Source organism: Symphalangus syndactylus, chromosome 13 (assembly GCF_028878055.3).
Source record: "Symphalangus syndactylus isolate Jambi chromosome 13, NHGRI_mSymSyn1-v2.1_pri, whole genome shotgun sequence".
Classification (NCBI taxonomy): domain Eukaryota; kingdom Metazoa; phylum Chordata; class Mammalia; order Primates; family Hylobatidae; genus Symphalangus; species Symphalangus syndactylus.
Window position 1 is genome coordinate 127,356,480 of NC_072435.2, and position 18,088 is coordinate 127,374,567.

The following is an 18,088-nucleotide window of genomic DNA, read 5'->3' on the forward strand; positions in this document are numbered from 1 at the left end:
GTGTGTGAAGAGGGCACTGGTGGGCGTGTGTGAAGAGGGCACTGGTGGGCGTGTGTGAAGAGGGCGCTGGTGGGCGTGTGTGAAGAGGGTGCTGGTGGGCGTGTGTGAAGAGGGCGCTGGTGGGCGTGTGTGAAGAGGGCGCTGGTGGGCGTGTGTGAAGAGGGTGGCACAGGTGGGTGTGTGTGAAGAGGGCGCTGGTGGGCGTGTGTGAAGAGGGTGGCACAGGTGGGCGTGTGTGAAGAGGGCGCTGGTGGGCGTGTGTGAAGAGGGTGCGGGTGGGCGTGTGTGAAGAGGGCACTGGTGGGCGTGTGTGAAGAGGGCGCTGGTGGGCGTGTGTGAAGAGGGTGCTGGTGGGCGTGTGTGAAGAGGGCACTGGTGGGCGTGTGTGAAGAGGGCGCTGGTGGGCGTGTGTGAAGAGGGCGCTGGTGGGCGTGTGTGAAGAGGGCACTGGTGGGCGTGTGTGAAGAGGGCGCTGGTGGGCGTGTGTGAAGAGGGTGCGGGTGGGTATGTGTGAAGAGGGCGCTGGTGGGCGTGTGTGAAGAGGGCGGGAGAGCATGTTTCCTCTCCACCCTCCCTCCAGGAGTCACTATTAAACCAAAGCTGTTCTTGATAAGGAGCCAGTTTTTCAGAAAGCAGGTTAACATTTCTGGCAACAGAAATGAAAAATGTAAAAACATTTAAGAGTCACAGAATTTACATCTTGGTGAAAACCATTTTTTAAAAACAGAACAGTGGCTGGCCTACAGGAAGTTGGCACAGTTCGCCCTGTTTTCAGGACCCCGTTACACCTCGGGCTCGCTGCTGAACACTGGCTGACTCTCCTCGGTTTCTCTAACTCCTCACTGACTGTGCTCATCTAGCTTTTCTTCTGGAATTGGTGTTAGCTCTTATGTTTCCGTGGGAAAAATACAGATGCCTTGGGAGCTTTACGGGCTTTTTAAGTATAATTTTACACATTTGCTTCTCTGAATATATCCTAAAAACGATATGCTTACTTTCTTTACTTATTTATTCGTTTATTTATTTAGAGACGGAGTTTTTGCTCTTGTTTCCCAGGCGGGAGTGCAATGGCGCAATCTTGGCTCACTGCAACCTCTGCCTCCTGGGTTCAAGTGATTCTTCTGCCTCAGCCTCCCAAGTAGCTGAGATTACAGGCGCGCACCACCACGCCCAGCTAATTTTGTTTTTTTAGTAGAGATGGGGTTTCACCATGTTGGCCAGGCTGGCCTCGAACTCCTGACCTCAGGTGATCCACCCACCTCAGCCTCTCACAGTACTGAGGTTACAGGCGTGAGCCACCGTGCCCAGCCTGCTTTCCTTATTTTTACCCTGGCCAACACTTAAAGTTTGACAAGCATTTACACTCCTCTGCAGTGAAATTGGATTTGACTCCATGATAAATCAATTTGATCTTTCACTCTACATTTTTGCGAGTGTTTTAAATGTTTCATCACTTCATACCCTTATACATGCAAAAAAGAAACCTTGCTATTTTCTAATCAAATGAACAGTTTTGCTAACGTATCTTCAATTTTTGAAGGCTCCCAGGAACTTGTATTGTATATCGAAGCTTTTTAAAAATTTCTCATTTGAGGCCAGGCACAATGGCTCACACCTGAAATTCCAGTGCTTTGGGAAGCCAAGATGAGAGGATTACTTTGAGGCCTGGAGTTCAAGACTAGCTTTGGCAACATAGTGAAAACCTATCTCTACAAAATTTTTTTTTAAATTAGCCCGGCGTGGCAGTGCATGCTTTGAACTCCTGAGCTCAAGCGTAGAGTCTGAGGTGGAAGGATTGCTTGAGCTGAGCAGGAGTTTGAGGCTGCAGGGAGCTATGATCACGCCACTGCACTCCAGCCGGGGTGACAGAGCGAGACCCTGCCTCTAAATGCAATTAAATGAAGATTAAAATAAAAAATTTCCCACTTGAAAATGTTTCTTACGACATTACATAGCTAAAGATAGACAGAAACAAGCCCTCCTAGTAACCACAGTCAGTAAAATTCTTCCCAATTTTCCTTTTCTACAGGCTCAAAAGAAAGCATAATTCCTTCCTAAATCCCAAGCCTTGGGGACCGATCATTGTAAGAGCTGTTCATGGTATTTCTTTAGCGTAAGAAATTAGCTCAGCTTTCATTTGGGGAGTTTTTGCAAACACAGCGGATGTGATGTCTGATATTTCCGAGTATCCCACCATTCACTTCTAAGGACAGGTGATGCCATGGCCCCCAGCTTTTCCCACATTGGTATATTCAGAGCTGAAAGGCTTCACCTAACACTCAGAATTTCAGGTTTCTAAGTTGTACATCCTTTTTGTTGACTAGTCTATAGTAGAAAAGGTCATTTTACATATTATTTGAATATTTATTTTAGAATAGATTTAGAGTTACATATTTTTGAATAATTTACTTTAGAATAGCTTTAGTTACATATTCCTTTATATATAAATATATCTTTATATTATTTTTGTATATTCACTGCTGACAAGTTCAAAAAGCAGAATCCTACTCATTTGTTTGTAACTTTCAGTTAAAAGAAAAAATTAAGGTGAGAATTATCTGAGTATGGTTTCTACCGTGATGGCAGGCTACAAATTTTAATCCGGCCTACATTTAAAATACTCTACAGTGTCAGCAGAGCAAAGTGTTTTCAGAACACTCCGATTTTTCATTAATCTCCATGGCTGAGGAGGTAGTATCTACATACTTTTAGTTAATTGTAGTTAAATAACTGATTAAAAAGCATTTGATTTTGCAACTAAGACAAAACATGAAGGCAAAGTGCAAGTTTATTATAAAATGAAAATAAGAATATTATAAAACAAAACCTTCCAGGTGTTGGACTGTCTAGCAAGTTCTACTGTGGGTGCTGGCCCCTGGCAGTGGTTCCCCACCACAGGGCCAAGGGCATAGCTGGGTGCAGAGACCAGTGGCGCCTTGGGCTCTGGAATCCGAGGACATAAGTTAAACAAGCTAGTCAAGCCCCAGATGCTTGGGAGGCAGAAGCAGGAGGATTCCTTCAGCCCAGGAGATCAAATCTAGCCTGATCAACATAGTCTTATAACAAAAGAAGAAGAAGCTGGTGGTTTCTCACCATAACCTTTTCTTGTGGAATTCTGCCTCAGCTCTTCTGGGAACAGGGAGTGCGTGTTTTATTGAGTAGGATTTTGCGTTTTTCTAAACTGGCTGCAAACCTGCCTCCTCCATCCAAGCTCTGCCAGCACTAATCATTTCCAGGGATCCAAGTGGCTTTAAAACACAAGTTAGAAATGGGAGGGGTGGTGATCTCCTCAGTAATATGAATTATTGGAGTATAAAAGATAACTAAATTTTAACCAAAATATTGAAGTGTTAATGCTGTTGTTATCAGATAGAATAAACGGTTACAAATGCAGCCTCCACTCAGAATGGATCAGACTTGTCACCTGGGCCTGAACAGACCTAACTGATCATTTTTAATGACTGCTGCCAGCCCACAGCAGAATACCGCAGTTGTTAATATTTCTAATTGTGGTAGGATGCTATATGGAATGGATTTTGTTTTATATATTACTAAAATTCTATGTAAAATACAGAAAGTTAAGATTAGAAAGCCTTCGTACAGCACAATGAATATTTATGTAATGGCTATACTGTTCCTGTGGTTGAAGTCCCATTTATTTAGTATGTCTAAGTTATAGGTGACTCTGGATCTCCAAAGGCAAATTAGTCGTGGAAAAATCTTTAGTTTTGGAAAATCACTATGTTGCTTCTCAAAAAGTATACTAGTTACAACAAGGTAGTATTTAGTGTCTTTTATATCAACATTGAGGCTGGCACGGTAGCTCACGCCTATAATCACAGCTTTTTGGGAGGCTGATGCAGGTAGATCACCTGAGGTCAGGAGTTTAAGGCCAGCCTGGCCTTAAACTCCACTAAAAATACAAAAATTAGCCAGGGGTGTTGGTGTGTGCCTGTAATCCCAGCTACTCGGGAGGCTGAGGCAGGAGAATTGCTTGAACCCGGGAGGTGGAGGTTGCAGTGAGCCAAGATCGTGTCACGGCACTCCAGCCTGGGCAACAGAGCAAGACTCCGTCTAAAAAAAAAAAAAGATTAAAGTAAAATACTTTTATTGTCTTGTTTTCTGTTTTCATTTGTATTTTGATATCGTATCTGGTTCTCTATCTTAATGGAATGAAGAAGTACTCATGCAGTTCATTTACAACCTGAAATTAAATTTTAACAAGTATCAGCTTGAAACTAAGTTTATTTTTAAAACTTTTGCTAAGATAGTCTCTTGTGTTCATTTAGTTATCTAAATGCATCTTCAGAGTTAGCCTGGGCTTCTGGGAGTTCTAGATAGATCTTTGAATGTTATCATTTTATGATATCTTCCAGTGTAGAGATCTATGTGATAAAAATATATTTCTGGCCAGGCGCGGTGGCTCACGCCTGTAATCCCAGCACTTTGGGAGGCCGTGGCGGGCAGATCACGAGGTCAGGAGATTGAGACCATCTGGCTAACACGGTGAAACTCCATCTCTACTAAAAATACAAAAAATTAGCCAGGCATCGTGGCGGGCACCTGTAGTCCCAGCTACTTGGGAGGCTGAGGCAGGAGAATGGTGTGAACCCGGGAGGTGGAGCTTGTTGTGAGCCGAGATCGCGCCACTGCACTCCAGCCTGGGCTACAGAGCGAGACTCCATCTCAAAAAAAAAAAAAAAATTTATATATATATATGTATATAATTCTTTGTAGAAATTAGCTCCCTAAATACTTGGGGTTGGTGAAGACTGGGGATTTGGAAGACTTTTCTTAGGAGACTTGTTTAGCATTCAGAAGGGACTCAGGCCACATTGGGTTTCTATTTTAGGTTGAAAGTTGTGGCTCCTCACTGCCCTTTTTACCCACAATAAACTGCATAGCAAATCAGTAAAAGCAACGACTCAACTCCTAATCCTGCTCCTTAAAGGGGGAAACCAGATGCTTGCAGTTCCCCGAGTGGTAGTGTTTTTTTTTTGTTTTTTTTTTTTTTTTTTTTTTTTTTTGAGACAGAGTCGCCCAGGCTGGAGTGCAATGGCGCAATCTCGGCTCACTGCAGGCTCCGCCCCCTGGGGTTCACGCCATTCTCCTACCTCAGCCTCCGGAGTAGCTGGGACTACAGGCGCCCGCCACCTCGCCCGGCTAATTTTTTGTATTTCTAGTAGAGATGGGGTTTCACTGTGTTAGCCAGGATGGTCTCGATCTCCTGACCTCGTGATCCGCCCGCCTCGGCCTCCCAAAGTGCTGGGATTACAGGCGTGAGCCACCGCGCCCGGCCTTTGATCATGCCAAGGTGAGGACCGTCATTCCATCCCTTGCAAAGTGAATCAAAGTGAATCGTAGCCAAACACAGATAAGACCAGAGGGTGTCTGCGCTGAGCAGTCCAGGAAGGAGGGGAGCTGCAGCGGCTGTCACCGGGCTGGGGACACAAGGAGGAATTGCAGGTGAAATCAGATCCAATTTCAACTTGAGGAAAATTAAGCCCCGGGAGCTGCTGGTAGAGCCCAGACCTTGCTGCTGAGTCATCTGCAGGGATTATCCCGGGAGTTGCTGGTAGTTCCAGCTGTGGTAGAGCCAGACCTTGCTGCTGAGTCATCTGCACAGATAATTCCGTGACTGAAAGGCCGTGGGTAGGGACGTGAATGGAGGAAGTGGAGTAGATGAAATGGTTAAATGTTGGAGAAAAGAGGCTATTTATGAATATGACCACTGTCATTTAGATAAAATTTCTGGAGTTTTATCATTGAAAAAAGTCTCATTATGTTTCTATTTGAAAGCAAACCATTATGCTTTTTTCAGAAAAAAAAAAAAAAAACCATGAGTCACGTAATGCTTGAAAGTATTTAATTCAGACCATTTCATCTTTAAGAAGGCCTCTGGTCACATTATGCGGATGATTGGCTTATTAAATGGAATTCCTATTTCTTGCACTATGTTGTGGTATCAATATGAGAAGCCTAATTAACAGAATAAAAAGCATTAAAGCTTCTTTAGCTAAAGTCAAACTTAGAGAATTGTCTAATGGTATGTAGCCCCTCATTCTGAGATGGGCGTTTTCCCCAGATAACTTGAAAATCTACTGGTAACAGCCACTTCCCTTTAAAGAAGTCTATTACTAATAGCCACAACAAAATGGTATTGTATTTCAAAGTTACGAATTTGCAGGCCTTAAAAACTAACTTATTTTTCCTGATTATTGAGTTTATTGTAGAATTCTACATGTAAGCATTCCCTAGCCACTATAGCTTTGAATAAGCAGAGCTTTTTTCAGAGTTCTGGTAGCGCCCAGCCCAGCACCTTTTATTCTGAATGTGAAGTGTGTGCCTCCGTGTCACAGAGCCACAGCCTCCCCAGGGACGCTGCGCGCGGAGCCCTGTCAGAGCAGCACATCAGTGACAGCGGCAGCCGAGCCAGGAAGTTATCAGGCAGCCTCGACCACCACCAGATTTGACTCCGCGAGCTCTTTTGAGGGAAAACCTGGTAAAACGTCAAGGTGTCTAACTGACCTCGCCTTTATCATCTGTTCTGTAAATCTTAGGAAAGGTCTGGAAAAAAAATCAAAACCATTCTGTCAGTTAAAGGGCAGCCACTCCGGGCTCTCCAGGATGCCGAGGGCTGAGGGATCCCGAGCTGATCTGCAGAAGCACAGCCTGTGGCATTTGCGGTTTATTGTCATGAAAATGATTCAATGTAGAACTTTTCCAAATGGCAAAATCAAACCGCTCTTTATATTGTTTTTGAATGAGTTGTCATGGAAACAAAATGGAAATAAATGGTGTTTTTTTTCCAGATTTGTGCTCATTGCAGGTCTTCCCAAAATAGTAGCTTTACTGAATGAACAAAGAACTAAAATGAAGGTCCCAAACTCATCGCTAAGGGGCCTCCACTAAAGAGCATCACCCCCAGAGGGGTGCGGGTCTCAGGGTCCTCGTGGCCACGTATGAATTATGGCACCACAGGAGAGGAACGAGTCCTTTCCGGGCACATGAGGAGGAGGAATCAGTGTTAATGGGTGGCTTTGCATCTGTGTAATCTCATAAACTTAAGTTAGCCGAAGCTGTCGTGAGACTGGCGTTTCCGAATTGGATTGAAGGCTTCAGGCTTCACGCCAGTGCACCACAGCCTGTTCTGAGTATCTGTGCTGAGAGGCTGTAAGATTAGTGTGAACAGGAGAAGTTTCCAGGTAGGCCTCTCACTTCATTACCATTGGGTTTCTTACTGCCGGTGTTTAGACAGGTAGCCACGACTCGCTGGAGTTTGATCGCCTTTTCTTCCCTCATGTTGGTGGAAACATCAGTGAGCTGAAATGTGTAGTGAGATAAAGTGGGCAAACGCAGGAGGAAGGAAGAGGCAGCGCCAGCCTTAGGTGGTCATAAATTGCATACTCAGACCGTGGCTCATGGGGAATTGGTTGCCACTGACCATGTGAAGCAGCTCCAGCCTCCACGCCAGTTGTATATTGGTTAAAAGTTTATCCTTGGTGTGATAAGTGTGTGGAACGGGAGAGAGGCCATCTCTGCCTCTGAGATGGGATTCGGGTTTCAGTTCGTTGTCGACAGAGTAGTGAAGTTTGGCAGGGGTTCTCTGAAGCCTCAGGGTCTACACAGGCACCACCCTGAGGAGCAGCCTCTGCAGATGGGGCCTGATCTCTGCCAGGGCAGTAGGAAGCGTGACACGTCCCGCCAGCCAGGCCACAGAGCTGAACGCTGCCTCCTCCTCTGTCCAGGTCCCGCTCCCGGTCCCCTCGGAGGAGAGCCCACTCCCCTGAGAGACGGAGGGAAGAGAGGAGTGTGCCCACTGCCTACCGCGTGAGCAGCAGCCCCGGGGCCAGCAGGAAGCGGACCCGCTCCAGGTAGGCCACTGGGTGTGCACGCAGGTGCCAGATGCGGGCCAGGTTTCCCTGGGTGGAAAGGGCGTCTGAAGGTCGGGTATCTGTGAGCAGAGCTGTGGATGACCAGAGGGAGGTGCTGAGTCCCCACCACTGTGGCGTGGCCATCACTGTTGACACTTGATCACACTGAGCTCCTGTGTCTGGTGGGCAGGTGTCACTCACCCACTGGGGCTCTGCACGGCCTGGCTTCGCGTCCAGCTTTCCACTGTGCTGGTACCTCGGCTGGGTCCATATGCAGCTGCTGCCCCTCTACCTGCTGGTGGAGAGGACAGGAAGGCACAAACAGAAGGAAAATGCAAGCTTCTGGTCCTAAAGCCTCCTGGTCTCAAGGACAGTCACTGTGGTTGCCTGGGTGCTGTGTGACTGCAACCACGGCCCAGGCTGGAGCTCCCAGGAGAGGCCGTGGAGTCCTGCTGGGGCCTAGAGGGCATGGAGCATCCATCCCTTACCTCTTGACCACTAAGGAGACCCTGTCTTGGTTGGAGCAGGAGATGGAGGGAGGTTGGCGTTCATGTTCATCAAGTAGAAGCCCCGGCCGTGGTGCCTGGCAGGGCCTCTGACAGCCCAGGGTGCCACGGGCTCACCCCTCACTCAATGCCTGGCACTCAGTAGAGGTTCCACCTTTCACTTCAGGAAATACGTCCACCATCTGTCCTCTCGCCCCGGCCTCCAGTAGCTGTGGACGGCCACCTCCATTGGTGCCGCCAGTGAGCACTACCCTCTTGGCTGTGGGAGTGCCATCTCACGAGCACCTCCTCTGGTTCTCACCCACTGATGTCGCCACCCAGTGCCTTGTGTGGGGCAGCCGTGCATTTCCACTCTTTCCAAGCACAGGGAGCTTGTTTTGTGTCCCACGTGGAGTTCGTGCAGTCTCCTGGCTGTGTGGGTGGACCGTGTCTGCGTCTGGAGTCACATAGAGAAGGATGGAGCGTTGCACATCGTAGCCTTGAGTTTCTTAACACGGTGCTGCTAAGTGCATGGGGGTCAGGACACTTGGGGTCCCAGAGCCTTCCAGAGGATGAGCCTTACATTGCCAGGGTCACCAACACACTGGGACCCTCCTTCTCCTGGAACAGATGGCCCCAGCCATCACCCACACTGCCTAGCCACAAGGCACACACTAGGCAGAGAGCCGCAGCAGGTCCTGGGCAAGAAGACCGTGCTGCAGTTGGCCTAGTGCCACAGTTCCCTCTGTTGACAAGATGTGATTTTTTCTTAAAACAGAAAAATTAGCAAAGGAACCGTAAAGCAGATAGATACCAGCAAATGTTTCATGTACAACTGGCTCTGTTTGTAAATTACATTGTGCTTAGTAACCCTACACTGAACATTCATGTCTACTCTCATACAATCTGATGAAAATTACAATGTTAGAAGCCATCCCTTAAGTAATTTCACATCAGAAATTCACCATCACCTTTGGTATATGTGAAGGGCATGGCTAGAAATTAATTCCTTCTGTCTCAACAGAAAAGGCCTTCCTTTGCCTTCACATTAACCTTTGCTTTAAGAGAGACCTCGTGGGAGCAGGTAGTGATTGTATCTGGAAGTAGCGGCGTCCCGACGGCAGCCAGCACACTCAGACGCCAGACTCGCGTGACCCGCTGGCATTCTCACTGAGCGCTAACAGGTCACACGAGAAGGAAAGGGTTAGACTCAGTGCAGTGCTGAGCCCTGAGCTGCCCTGCCCAGACAGATGGAATTAAACCTGCAAACCTAACTCTGCAGAGTGTTAAACTGTGATTCACCAGGAACTCAATAGAGGTGAATACGTGTGTAATTACTGGTCAATTTTGTAGTCTTAATTACAAGCCGCCAGTTAGTCTGTAAATCCAGAATATGGGTTTGGTTTTGTTTTCTTTGGGGGGTGTTTTTTTTTGAGACAGGGTCTCACCCTGTTTCCCAGGCTGGAGTGCAGTGGCGTAATCACAGCTCACTGCAGCTTCTACCTCCTGGGCTCAAGCCATCCTCCCACCTCAGCCTCCTGAGTTGCTGGGGCCACAGGCTCTCACCACCGTGCCTGGCTGGCTGCTCTCAAGCTCCGGCCTCAAGTGATCGACCTGCCTCAACCTCCAAAAGTACTGGGATTGCAGGCATGAGCTACCGTGCCTGGTACAGAATATGTTTTATTAGCAATCATTATATTAATCCTACAGCCAGGCTGTGTCCCTGTCTCAGAGTGGGCGTCCACTTCCTTGCTGCGGCGCATTGCACGTAATTCAGCTACCACATTGCTGTCACTTTAATGCTGTGACAGCACCAGACCAAACCCGGGGAAATGCCCACTACCCAGATTTGACTCTTTTTTCTTTTTCTTTTTTATTTTTATTTGAGATAGGGTCTGACTCCCATTGCCCAGGCTGGAGTGCAGTGGCACGATCTCAGCTCACTGCAGCCTCAACCCTCTGGGTTCAACTGATCCTCCCACCTCAGCCTCCGGTGTAGCTGAGACTACAGGCACATGGAACCATGCCCAGCTAATTTTTTTGTATTTTTAGTAGAGACAGGGTTTTGCCATGTTGCCCAGGATGGTCTCAAAATTCTGAGCTCAAGCAATCTGCCTACCTCAGCCTCCCAAAGTGCTGGCGTAAACCATCGTGTATGGCCCTGAAGGGTCATTTCTGTAAACTAATTATTGCCTGATTCTTTCACTGACTTCTTACTTTGGAATTTTTTTAACTTACAGGAAAGTTTTTAAAATAGTACAATGGGGCCAGGCTCAGTAGCTCACACCTATAATCCCAGCACTTGGAGGCCAAGATAGGAGGATCACTTGAGCTCAGGAGTTGGCGGCTGTAGTGTGGGCTGTGATCGTGCCTGTGAATAGCCACTGCACCCCCTACCTGGGCAACAGAGTGAAACCCTCTCTTTCAAAAAGAAGTGTACAATAAACACCCATATGCATAAAATCTGTAGCTCAGTTCCACAAGAGCTGACATTTTGCCACATTGCTCTCTCTCACCCCTTCCCATCCTGCCCATCCCATCCACTCCCCTCCCTCCCTCCTCCGTTCGTATGTGTATTTCATGACCTTGGCATTGTTGAGAATTCCCGGCCAGCTGCACTATAAATGGTCCCACAGTCGGGCTTCGTCTTGCTATGTCCCCATGGCTGGGTTCAGGGCGGATGTTTTGGCTGCATAGGCGACATTGCGTAGCTTCCCATTGCATCACAGATCAGGAGACAGAAGTGTCCATTTGTCCCGTCATTCATGATGCTGAGTTTGACCACTTGATTAAGGCTGCATCTGCCCCTTGGTCTCCCCACCGGCGAGGAATCCAGGAGGTGACACTGAAGCAGCGCAGCTCTCCTGCTCCCAGCAGCTGTCTTCTCATTTGTCTCAGCATCCCTGGGTGACCCCTGCCTGAATCAGTTCTTACACTGCTGACTACAAAATAGTGACTTTCCCCCTGTCTTCTTCCTTCTGTGTTTATGCTGAAGACCCTGCCCCTTTGTTTAAATCTCACCGTGGACTCAGGAGCATTTTTGGTTTTGATGTTTGATTTGTTGTGTGATAATCCATTGCTATTATTATTCTATTAGATGGTGACATTGTCTCCAGTTTGGCCAGTGGCAGCCCTTTCAAGTCAGTTCTGTTCTTTTGACACCTCCCATAGTTCTTTGTGTTGTTGCTTTTGGTACAAGATGTTCCACGTTTACTGGGTGTTTTCCCTTCTGCAGCCCTGGAATCTGCCATTTCTTCAAGGACCTCTGGTTCCTTTTAGTGAATATTTGAAAATCCAGATGTGGATGTATGAGGAATTTTTAGGAGTAAAATTTGGTACAGTGTGGAAATATATAAAACAACATTCATGAAAGTTATTTTGAGTATGTCATAAAAGTGTTTTTCAGCCAGGCACAATGGCAGGCACCTACATCCACAGCTACTTGAAGGGCTGAGTGGATCTCTTGAGCCTAGGAGTTCACATCCAGGGCTTTTCACAAGAATGTTGACCAAATCTTCTGGTAGCACACTTCAACAAGATGTCCCGGTTATCTTATTGTAGCAAATACAATGAATAATTAGTTACAAGTTTTTCCCATTGAGTTTCTAGTACTTAACACTGCACGAGGCACATGGACAACTATTTGTTGAGCGAGTGAATGGGAGTTTACTGCTGCAGTAAAGATCTTTCTTTATACATGAAATGTTAATTCAAGGTAGACTTTGCTAACTGAAGGATGCATAACCTAATTCCCTAGAGCAACCACTAAAAACAAAAATGTAGCTAAAAAGCCAATAGAAGATATGAAGTAGGATTCTAGATGCTTTCTTAAATTCATGAAGCAACACAAAGGGCAGGTGGGGGAAAGAACAGATGGGACAAATAAAAAGCAAGATTGTAGACTTAAAACCACCTGCAAAATGATTGAGTGTAAGAAGACCCAAGACTAGTTAAAAGGCAGTGATTGCAGAGTGGATTAAAGAGCAAGACCTGGCCTGGCGCGGTGGCTTATACCTGTAAGCCAGCACTTTGGGAGGCCGAGGCAAGCGGATCACCTGGGGTCAGGAGTTCAAGACCAGCCTGGCCAACAAGGTGAAACCCCGTCTCTACTAAAAATATAAAAATTAGCCGGGCGCGGTGGCTCACGCTTGTAATCCCAGCACTTTGGGAGGCCAAGGCGGGCGGATCACGAGGTCAGGAGATCGAGACCATGGTGAAACCCCGTCTCTACTAAAAATACAAAAAAATTAGCCGGGCGTGGTGGTGGGCGCCTGTAGTCCCAGGTACTCGGAGAGGCTGAGGCAGGAGAATGGCATGAACCCGAGAGGCAGAGCTTGCAGTGAGCCGAGATTGCGCCACTGCACTCCAGCCTGGGCGACAGAGCGAGACTCCGTCTCAAAAAAAAAAAAAAAAAAAAAAAATTAGTCAGGTGTGGTGTCACGTAATCCCAGCTACCCGGGAGGCTGAGGCAGGAGAATTGCTTGAACCTGGGAGGCGGAGGCTGCAGTGAGCCAAGATCACGCCACTGCATTCCAGCCTGGGTGACAAAGTGAGACTCTATCTCAAAAATAAATAAATAAACAAAACTTTTCCACCAAACTCCAGGCCCAGATGGCTTCACCAGTGAATTCTAACATTCAAGAAAGGAGGGGCCGGGCACAATGGTTCACATCTATAATCCCAGCACTTCGGGAGGCTGAGGTGGGCGGATCACGAGGTCAGGAGTTCGAGACCAGTCTGGCCAACATAGTGAAACTCTGTCTCTACTAAAAGTACAAAAAATTAACCGGGTGTGGTAGTGTGCATCTGTAATCCCAGCTACTTGGGAGGCTGAGGCAAGAGAATCACTTGAACTTGGAAGGTGGAGGTGGCAGTGAGTCGAGATTGCGCTCCAGCCCGCGACAGTGCAAGACTCCGTCTCAAAAAAACAGAAAGAAAGAAGGGATACTCTTTTAAAAAAAAATAGATGAAGGAACACTTCCCATCTCATCTCTTGAGTCTATCATAACTCTCATACCTAAGCCAGATAAGGATTCTGTGTTTGGAGAAAGGGGTGTGCACATGCACCCTTGTCTGTTCACAGATCAGTACTGTGTGTGCGCCCGTGTGTGTTCACAGACCAGTACTGTGTATGCGCCCGTGTGTGTTCACAGACCAGTACTGTGTATGCGCCCATGTGTGTTCACAAACCGGTACTGTGTGTGCACCCGTGTGTGTTCACAGACCGGTACTGTGTGTGCGCCTCTGTGTGTTAACAGACCGGTACTGTGTGTGCGCTCGTGTGTGTTCACAGACCAGTACTGTGTATGCGCCCGTGTGTGTTCACAGACCAGTACTGTGTATGCGCCTGTGTGTGTTCACAGACCAGTACTGTGTGTGCACCCATGTGTTCACAGACCAGTACTGTGTGTGAGCCCGTGTGTGTTCACAGGCCAGTACTGTGTATGCGCCCGTGTGTGTTCACAGACCAGTACTGTGTGCGCGGCCGTGTGTGTTCACAGACCAGTACTGTGTGTGCGCCCGTGTGTGTTCACAGACCAGTACTGTGTATGCGCCCGTGTGTGTTCACAGACCAGTACTGTGTATGCGCCCATGTGTGTTCACAAACCAGTACTGTGTGTGCACCCGTGTGTGTTCACAGACCGGTACTGTGTATGCGCCTCTGTGTGTTAACAGACCGGTACTGTGTGTGCGCTCATGTGTGTTCACAGACCAGTACTGTGTATGCGCCCGTGTGTGTTCACAGACCAGTACTGTGTATGCGCCTGTGTGTGTTCACAGACCAGTACTGTGTGTGCACCCATGTGTTCACAGACCAGTACTGTGTGTGAGCCCGTGTGTGTTCACAGGCCAGTACTGTGTATGCGCCCGTGTGTGTTCACAGACCAGTACTGTGTGCGCGGCCGTGTGTGTTCACAGACCAGTACTGTGTGTGCGCCCGTGTGTGTTCACAGGCCAGTACTGTGTATGCGCCCGTGTGTGTTCACAGACCAGTACTGTGTGTGCGCCCGTGTGTGTTCACAGACCAGTACTGTGTGTGCGCCCGTGTGTGTTCACAGACCAGTACTGTGTGTGCGCCCGTGTGTGTTCACAAACCAGTACTGTGTGTGTGCCCGTGTGTTGTTCACAGACCAGTACTGTGTATGCGCCCGTGTGTTCACAGATCAGTACTGTGTGTGCGTATGTGTGTGTTCACAAACCAGTACTGTGTGCGCCCGTGTGTGTTCACAGATCATTACTATGTGTGCGTATGTGTGTGTTCACAAACCAGTACTGTGTGTGCGCCTGTGTGTGTTAACAGACCAGTACTGTGTGTGCACCCATGTGTTCACAGACCAGTACTGTGTATGCGCCCATGTGTGTTTACAGACCAGTACTGTGTGTGCGCCCGTGTGTGTTCACAGACCAGTACTGTGTGTGCGCACTTGTGTGTTCACAGATCAGTACTGTGTGTGCACGTGTGTGTTCACAGATTACTGTGTGTGTGTGCGTATGTGTGTGTTCACAGATCATTACTGTGTGTGCGCACATATGTATTCACAGATCAGTACTGTGTGTGCGCACGTGTGTGTTCATAGATCAGTACTGGTGTGCATGCATGTGTGTTCACAGACCAGTGCTGTGTGTGCACATGTGTATATGTTCACAGACCAGGACTCTCAAGAACATAGATGCAAAAATACTTCACAAAATATTAGCCAACTAAGCATTACTGAGACTCCTGTTCTCCACAAGTTGATGCAAAGATGCAGTGCAGTCCCACTCAGAGCTCCCACGGCTTTTCTAGAAATTGGCACGCAAACTCCGAAGCGTGTGTGGAAATGCAGATGACCTGGGAGAGCCAAAACAACCTCCTTGACAGAGAGCAGGATTTCAAGACTTACCAGAAAGCTACAGTAACCAAGGCAGTGTGGTGTTAGCATGAGGATACAATAGAGCAGTGGGATGGAATAGAAAGTACAGGAAAAAAATTCCATACCCAAAGGGCAGGGGGCGAGGACCACCGCCACAGCGATTCAGTGAGGAAAAAGAGAAAGGAAAGTCTTTTTTTTTTTTTTTTAAGAGACAGGGTCTCACTCTGTGGCCCACGCGGGAGTGCAGCAGTGGTGTGATCTCGGCTCAGCCCGGCTGACTGCAGCCTCCTGGGCTCAAGGAATCCTCCCGCCTCAGCTGGGACTGCAGGCACATGCCACCGTGCCCGGCCAATTTTTTTTTATTATTTGTAGAGACGGGGTCTCGCTATGTTGCCCAGGCTGATGTTTAACTCCTAGGCTCAAGCAGCCCTCCTACCTTGGCCTCCCAAAATGCTGTGACTGCAGGCGGGAGCCACAGCACCCAGCCAGGAAAGTCTTTCCAACAAAACTTGCATGAACAGCTGGATATCGGAATGGGGAAAAAGTGCACTGCACACTATATGCAAAATTTAATTCAGGGTGGATCAGAGATCTAAACAAAAACTAGAACCATTAAGCTTTTTGAAGAAAGCACAGAATATGTTCATGAATTTGAGGGTGGCAAAGATTCCTTAAGATGTAGAAAACCCTCTGATAAGAGGAAAAACCCAATTAGACTTCATTGAAGTTTAAAAACTTCTCTCAAAAGGCACAGTTAAGAAGATGAATAGGCAGGCCGCAGGCTTTGCTGCATGTGTCTCTAACAAAAGCCTGTGTCAGTACCAAAAAGACAAAGGACCCAATTAGAAGGGGGCAGATGACTCCAGCCAACTTCACAGAAGGATCTCTTAAATAGCGGGTAAGCACATGGAAAGATGTGGAATGACATGAGTCACCAGTCAGGGACATGCTGATGAAACCACCGAGACAGGACTGGATGGGGGTCGCCCGTCCCTGAAAACCAGGACGGGCTCTGGGGAGAGAGGGCACGGGCCCAGCGGCTACGCTTTCAGACACTGGGTTTGGAAACGTTTGTGGTTTCTTGTGAAGTTAAGTATACACCTACTCCCTGACCAGCTGTCCTGTTCCTAGCTGTGAACTCCTGTATAAAGTCAACATTTAACCAAAAACACTTTGATTCATAATTACCGAAAACTGGAAACAACCAAATCTCTATTAACAGGAGAATGAACCAACAGATGATGGTAGCATCCTGTCATGTAATACTATTCATCGGTAAAAAGAACAAATTGAGGATCCCCCCGCATCATGGAGGAGTCTCAGACATGCTTTGCTGAGCAAAAGCAGCCAGACACAGGCCAGGCACAGCGGCTCACACCTGTGATCCCAGCACTTTGGGAGGCCAAGGCAGGAGGATTGCTTGAGCCCAGGATTTCCAGGCTTTTTTTTTTTTTTTTTTTTTTTTAGTAGTAGAGACCCCCATCTCTACTTAAAAAAAAAAAATTAGCCATTTGTGGTGGCGTCTGCCTGTCATCCCAGCTACTTGGGAGGCTGAGGCAAGAGGATCACTGGAGCCTGGGAGGTCAAGGCTACAGTGGGCAGGGATTATGCCCCTGCACTCCAGTTTGGGCAACAGAGGGAAACTGTCTCAGAAACAAACAACAGAAAACCAAGAAGCCAAACCAACAGACAGACACAGACATAGTGTGGGGTTCGTCTACATAGAACTTTAAGCTGTGCCCTAGAAACCAGAGCAGTGGGGAACGCTGAGGGTGGAGAAGGGGTATAGACGAAGTGGCATTGAGGAACCTTCTGGAATGAAGGGACGCCCCTGTGTGGATAGGGCCCAGGTGTCAGGGTGTGCGCACTTGCCAAGCTCAGCGGCAGCACCGAGGACAGCGTTTCACCCAATGGATGGTGGCACCTCGGTGCTTCAAAAAAAATGAATGAGTTGCTCCGTTCCTTCAGCAAGGGCTTAGATCAGATTGTAGCAGAATTGAACCAGTTTGCAGTTAAGGATTAGTAACCTGCCTTTTGTTCATTGTGCAGCCACATAAACTCAGCTGGATTTGGGGAGTAAGTCATTTTGGACACATGTCACATGCTGGTATATATTTTATTTATTTGCTGCTTCCTTTGAAATCCTGGCATGTGTTTACAGACAACAATTTCACAAAACATTTTGCAGTTTAGAAAAATGGCTCTTGCGTGCAGGCCCCACGTGCGTGTATTGAACGCTAAGAGCAGCATCTCCATTTACAACATTTTGTCATCACTGGGCATGTCGGGCAGGCTTCCAGAAGATGCCAGGTTGTCTGTCCAGGCCCAGCTCACCAGGGACAGCCCCTCCGGCAGCTGGATTTAAGCTGCCAGCGAGCACCGCCTCTGGCAGGTCCCGCCTTGTTTGAATGGAGCTGGGTGGGAGCGCCCCAGGCCTGGCGCTGCTGCTTTAGGTCACTTCATTGGCACCAACAGTCTGCTCACGCCCAGAACCACACAAGGGAGCCCGGACAGAAACGCTCAGTGCCCCTCTGCATATTGGGGCTGTCCCTACCAGGGCATGCTGTGGTCCCTGGCTGCCGCAGCTCTAAGTTCTGCAGGGCCAGACGCTAGTGGGGTCCTAGAGATGGGTAGAGGGCACAGCCCCTCGATGGGGTCTGCACCCCAGACTGTGAGCACAGCCCTAGCCATTAAGCAAGAATGTTCCAGATATCGGGGGGTGGCACAAGAAATGCATGAAGTTGGGAGGCCCTGATGAGGGGCAGGGCTTGGGGTAACTGGGCCTGTGCACAGGCCCTGGGGGTCTTCCTGGAAGGCAGAGGAGGCCAGGCCGGGAAGGGGCTTCGTGGCACACAGAATCATACGGGAGGCCAGA

The 18,088-nt window shown here is 48.1% G+C and overlaps 1 protein-coding gene across 4 annotated transcripts in view; it reads left to right on the top strand.

Annotated features, from left to right (window-relative positions):
* Positions 1 to 18,088, top strand: part of SFSWAP (splicing factor SWAP) — a 92,007-nt gene that overhangs the window by 69,626 nt on the left and 4,293 nt on the right. For 3 of the 4 annotated variants that reach the window (XM_055235908.2, XM_055235910.1, XM_055235911.2), the window contains 2 exons: positions 6,360 to 6,515; positions 7,749 to 7,874. In XM_055235908.2, coding sequence (XP_055091883.1) covers positions 6,360 to 6,515; positions 7,749 to 7,874 — 282 coding nt within the window. The remainder of the gene's footprint in view (positions 1 to 6,359; positions 6,516 to 7,748; positions 7,875 to 18,088) is intronic. The other variant, XM_055235909.2, reaches the window with a different exon arrangement.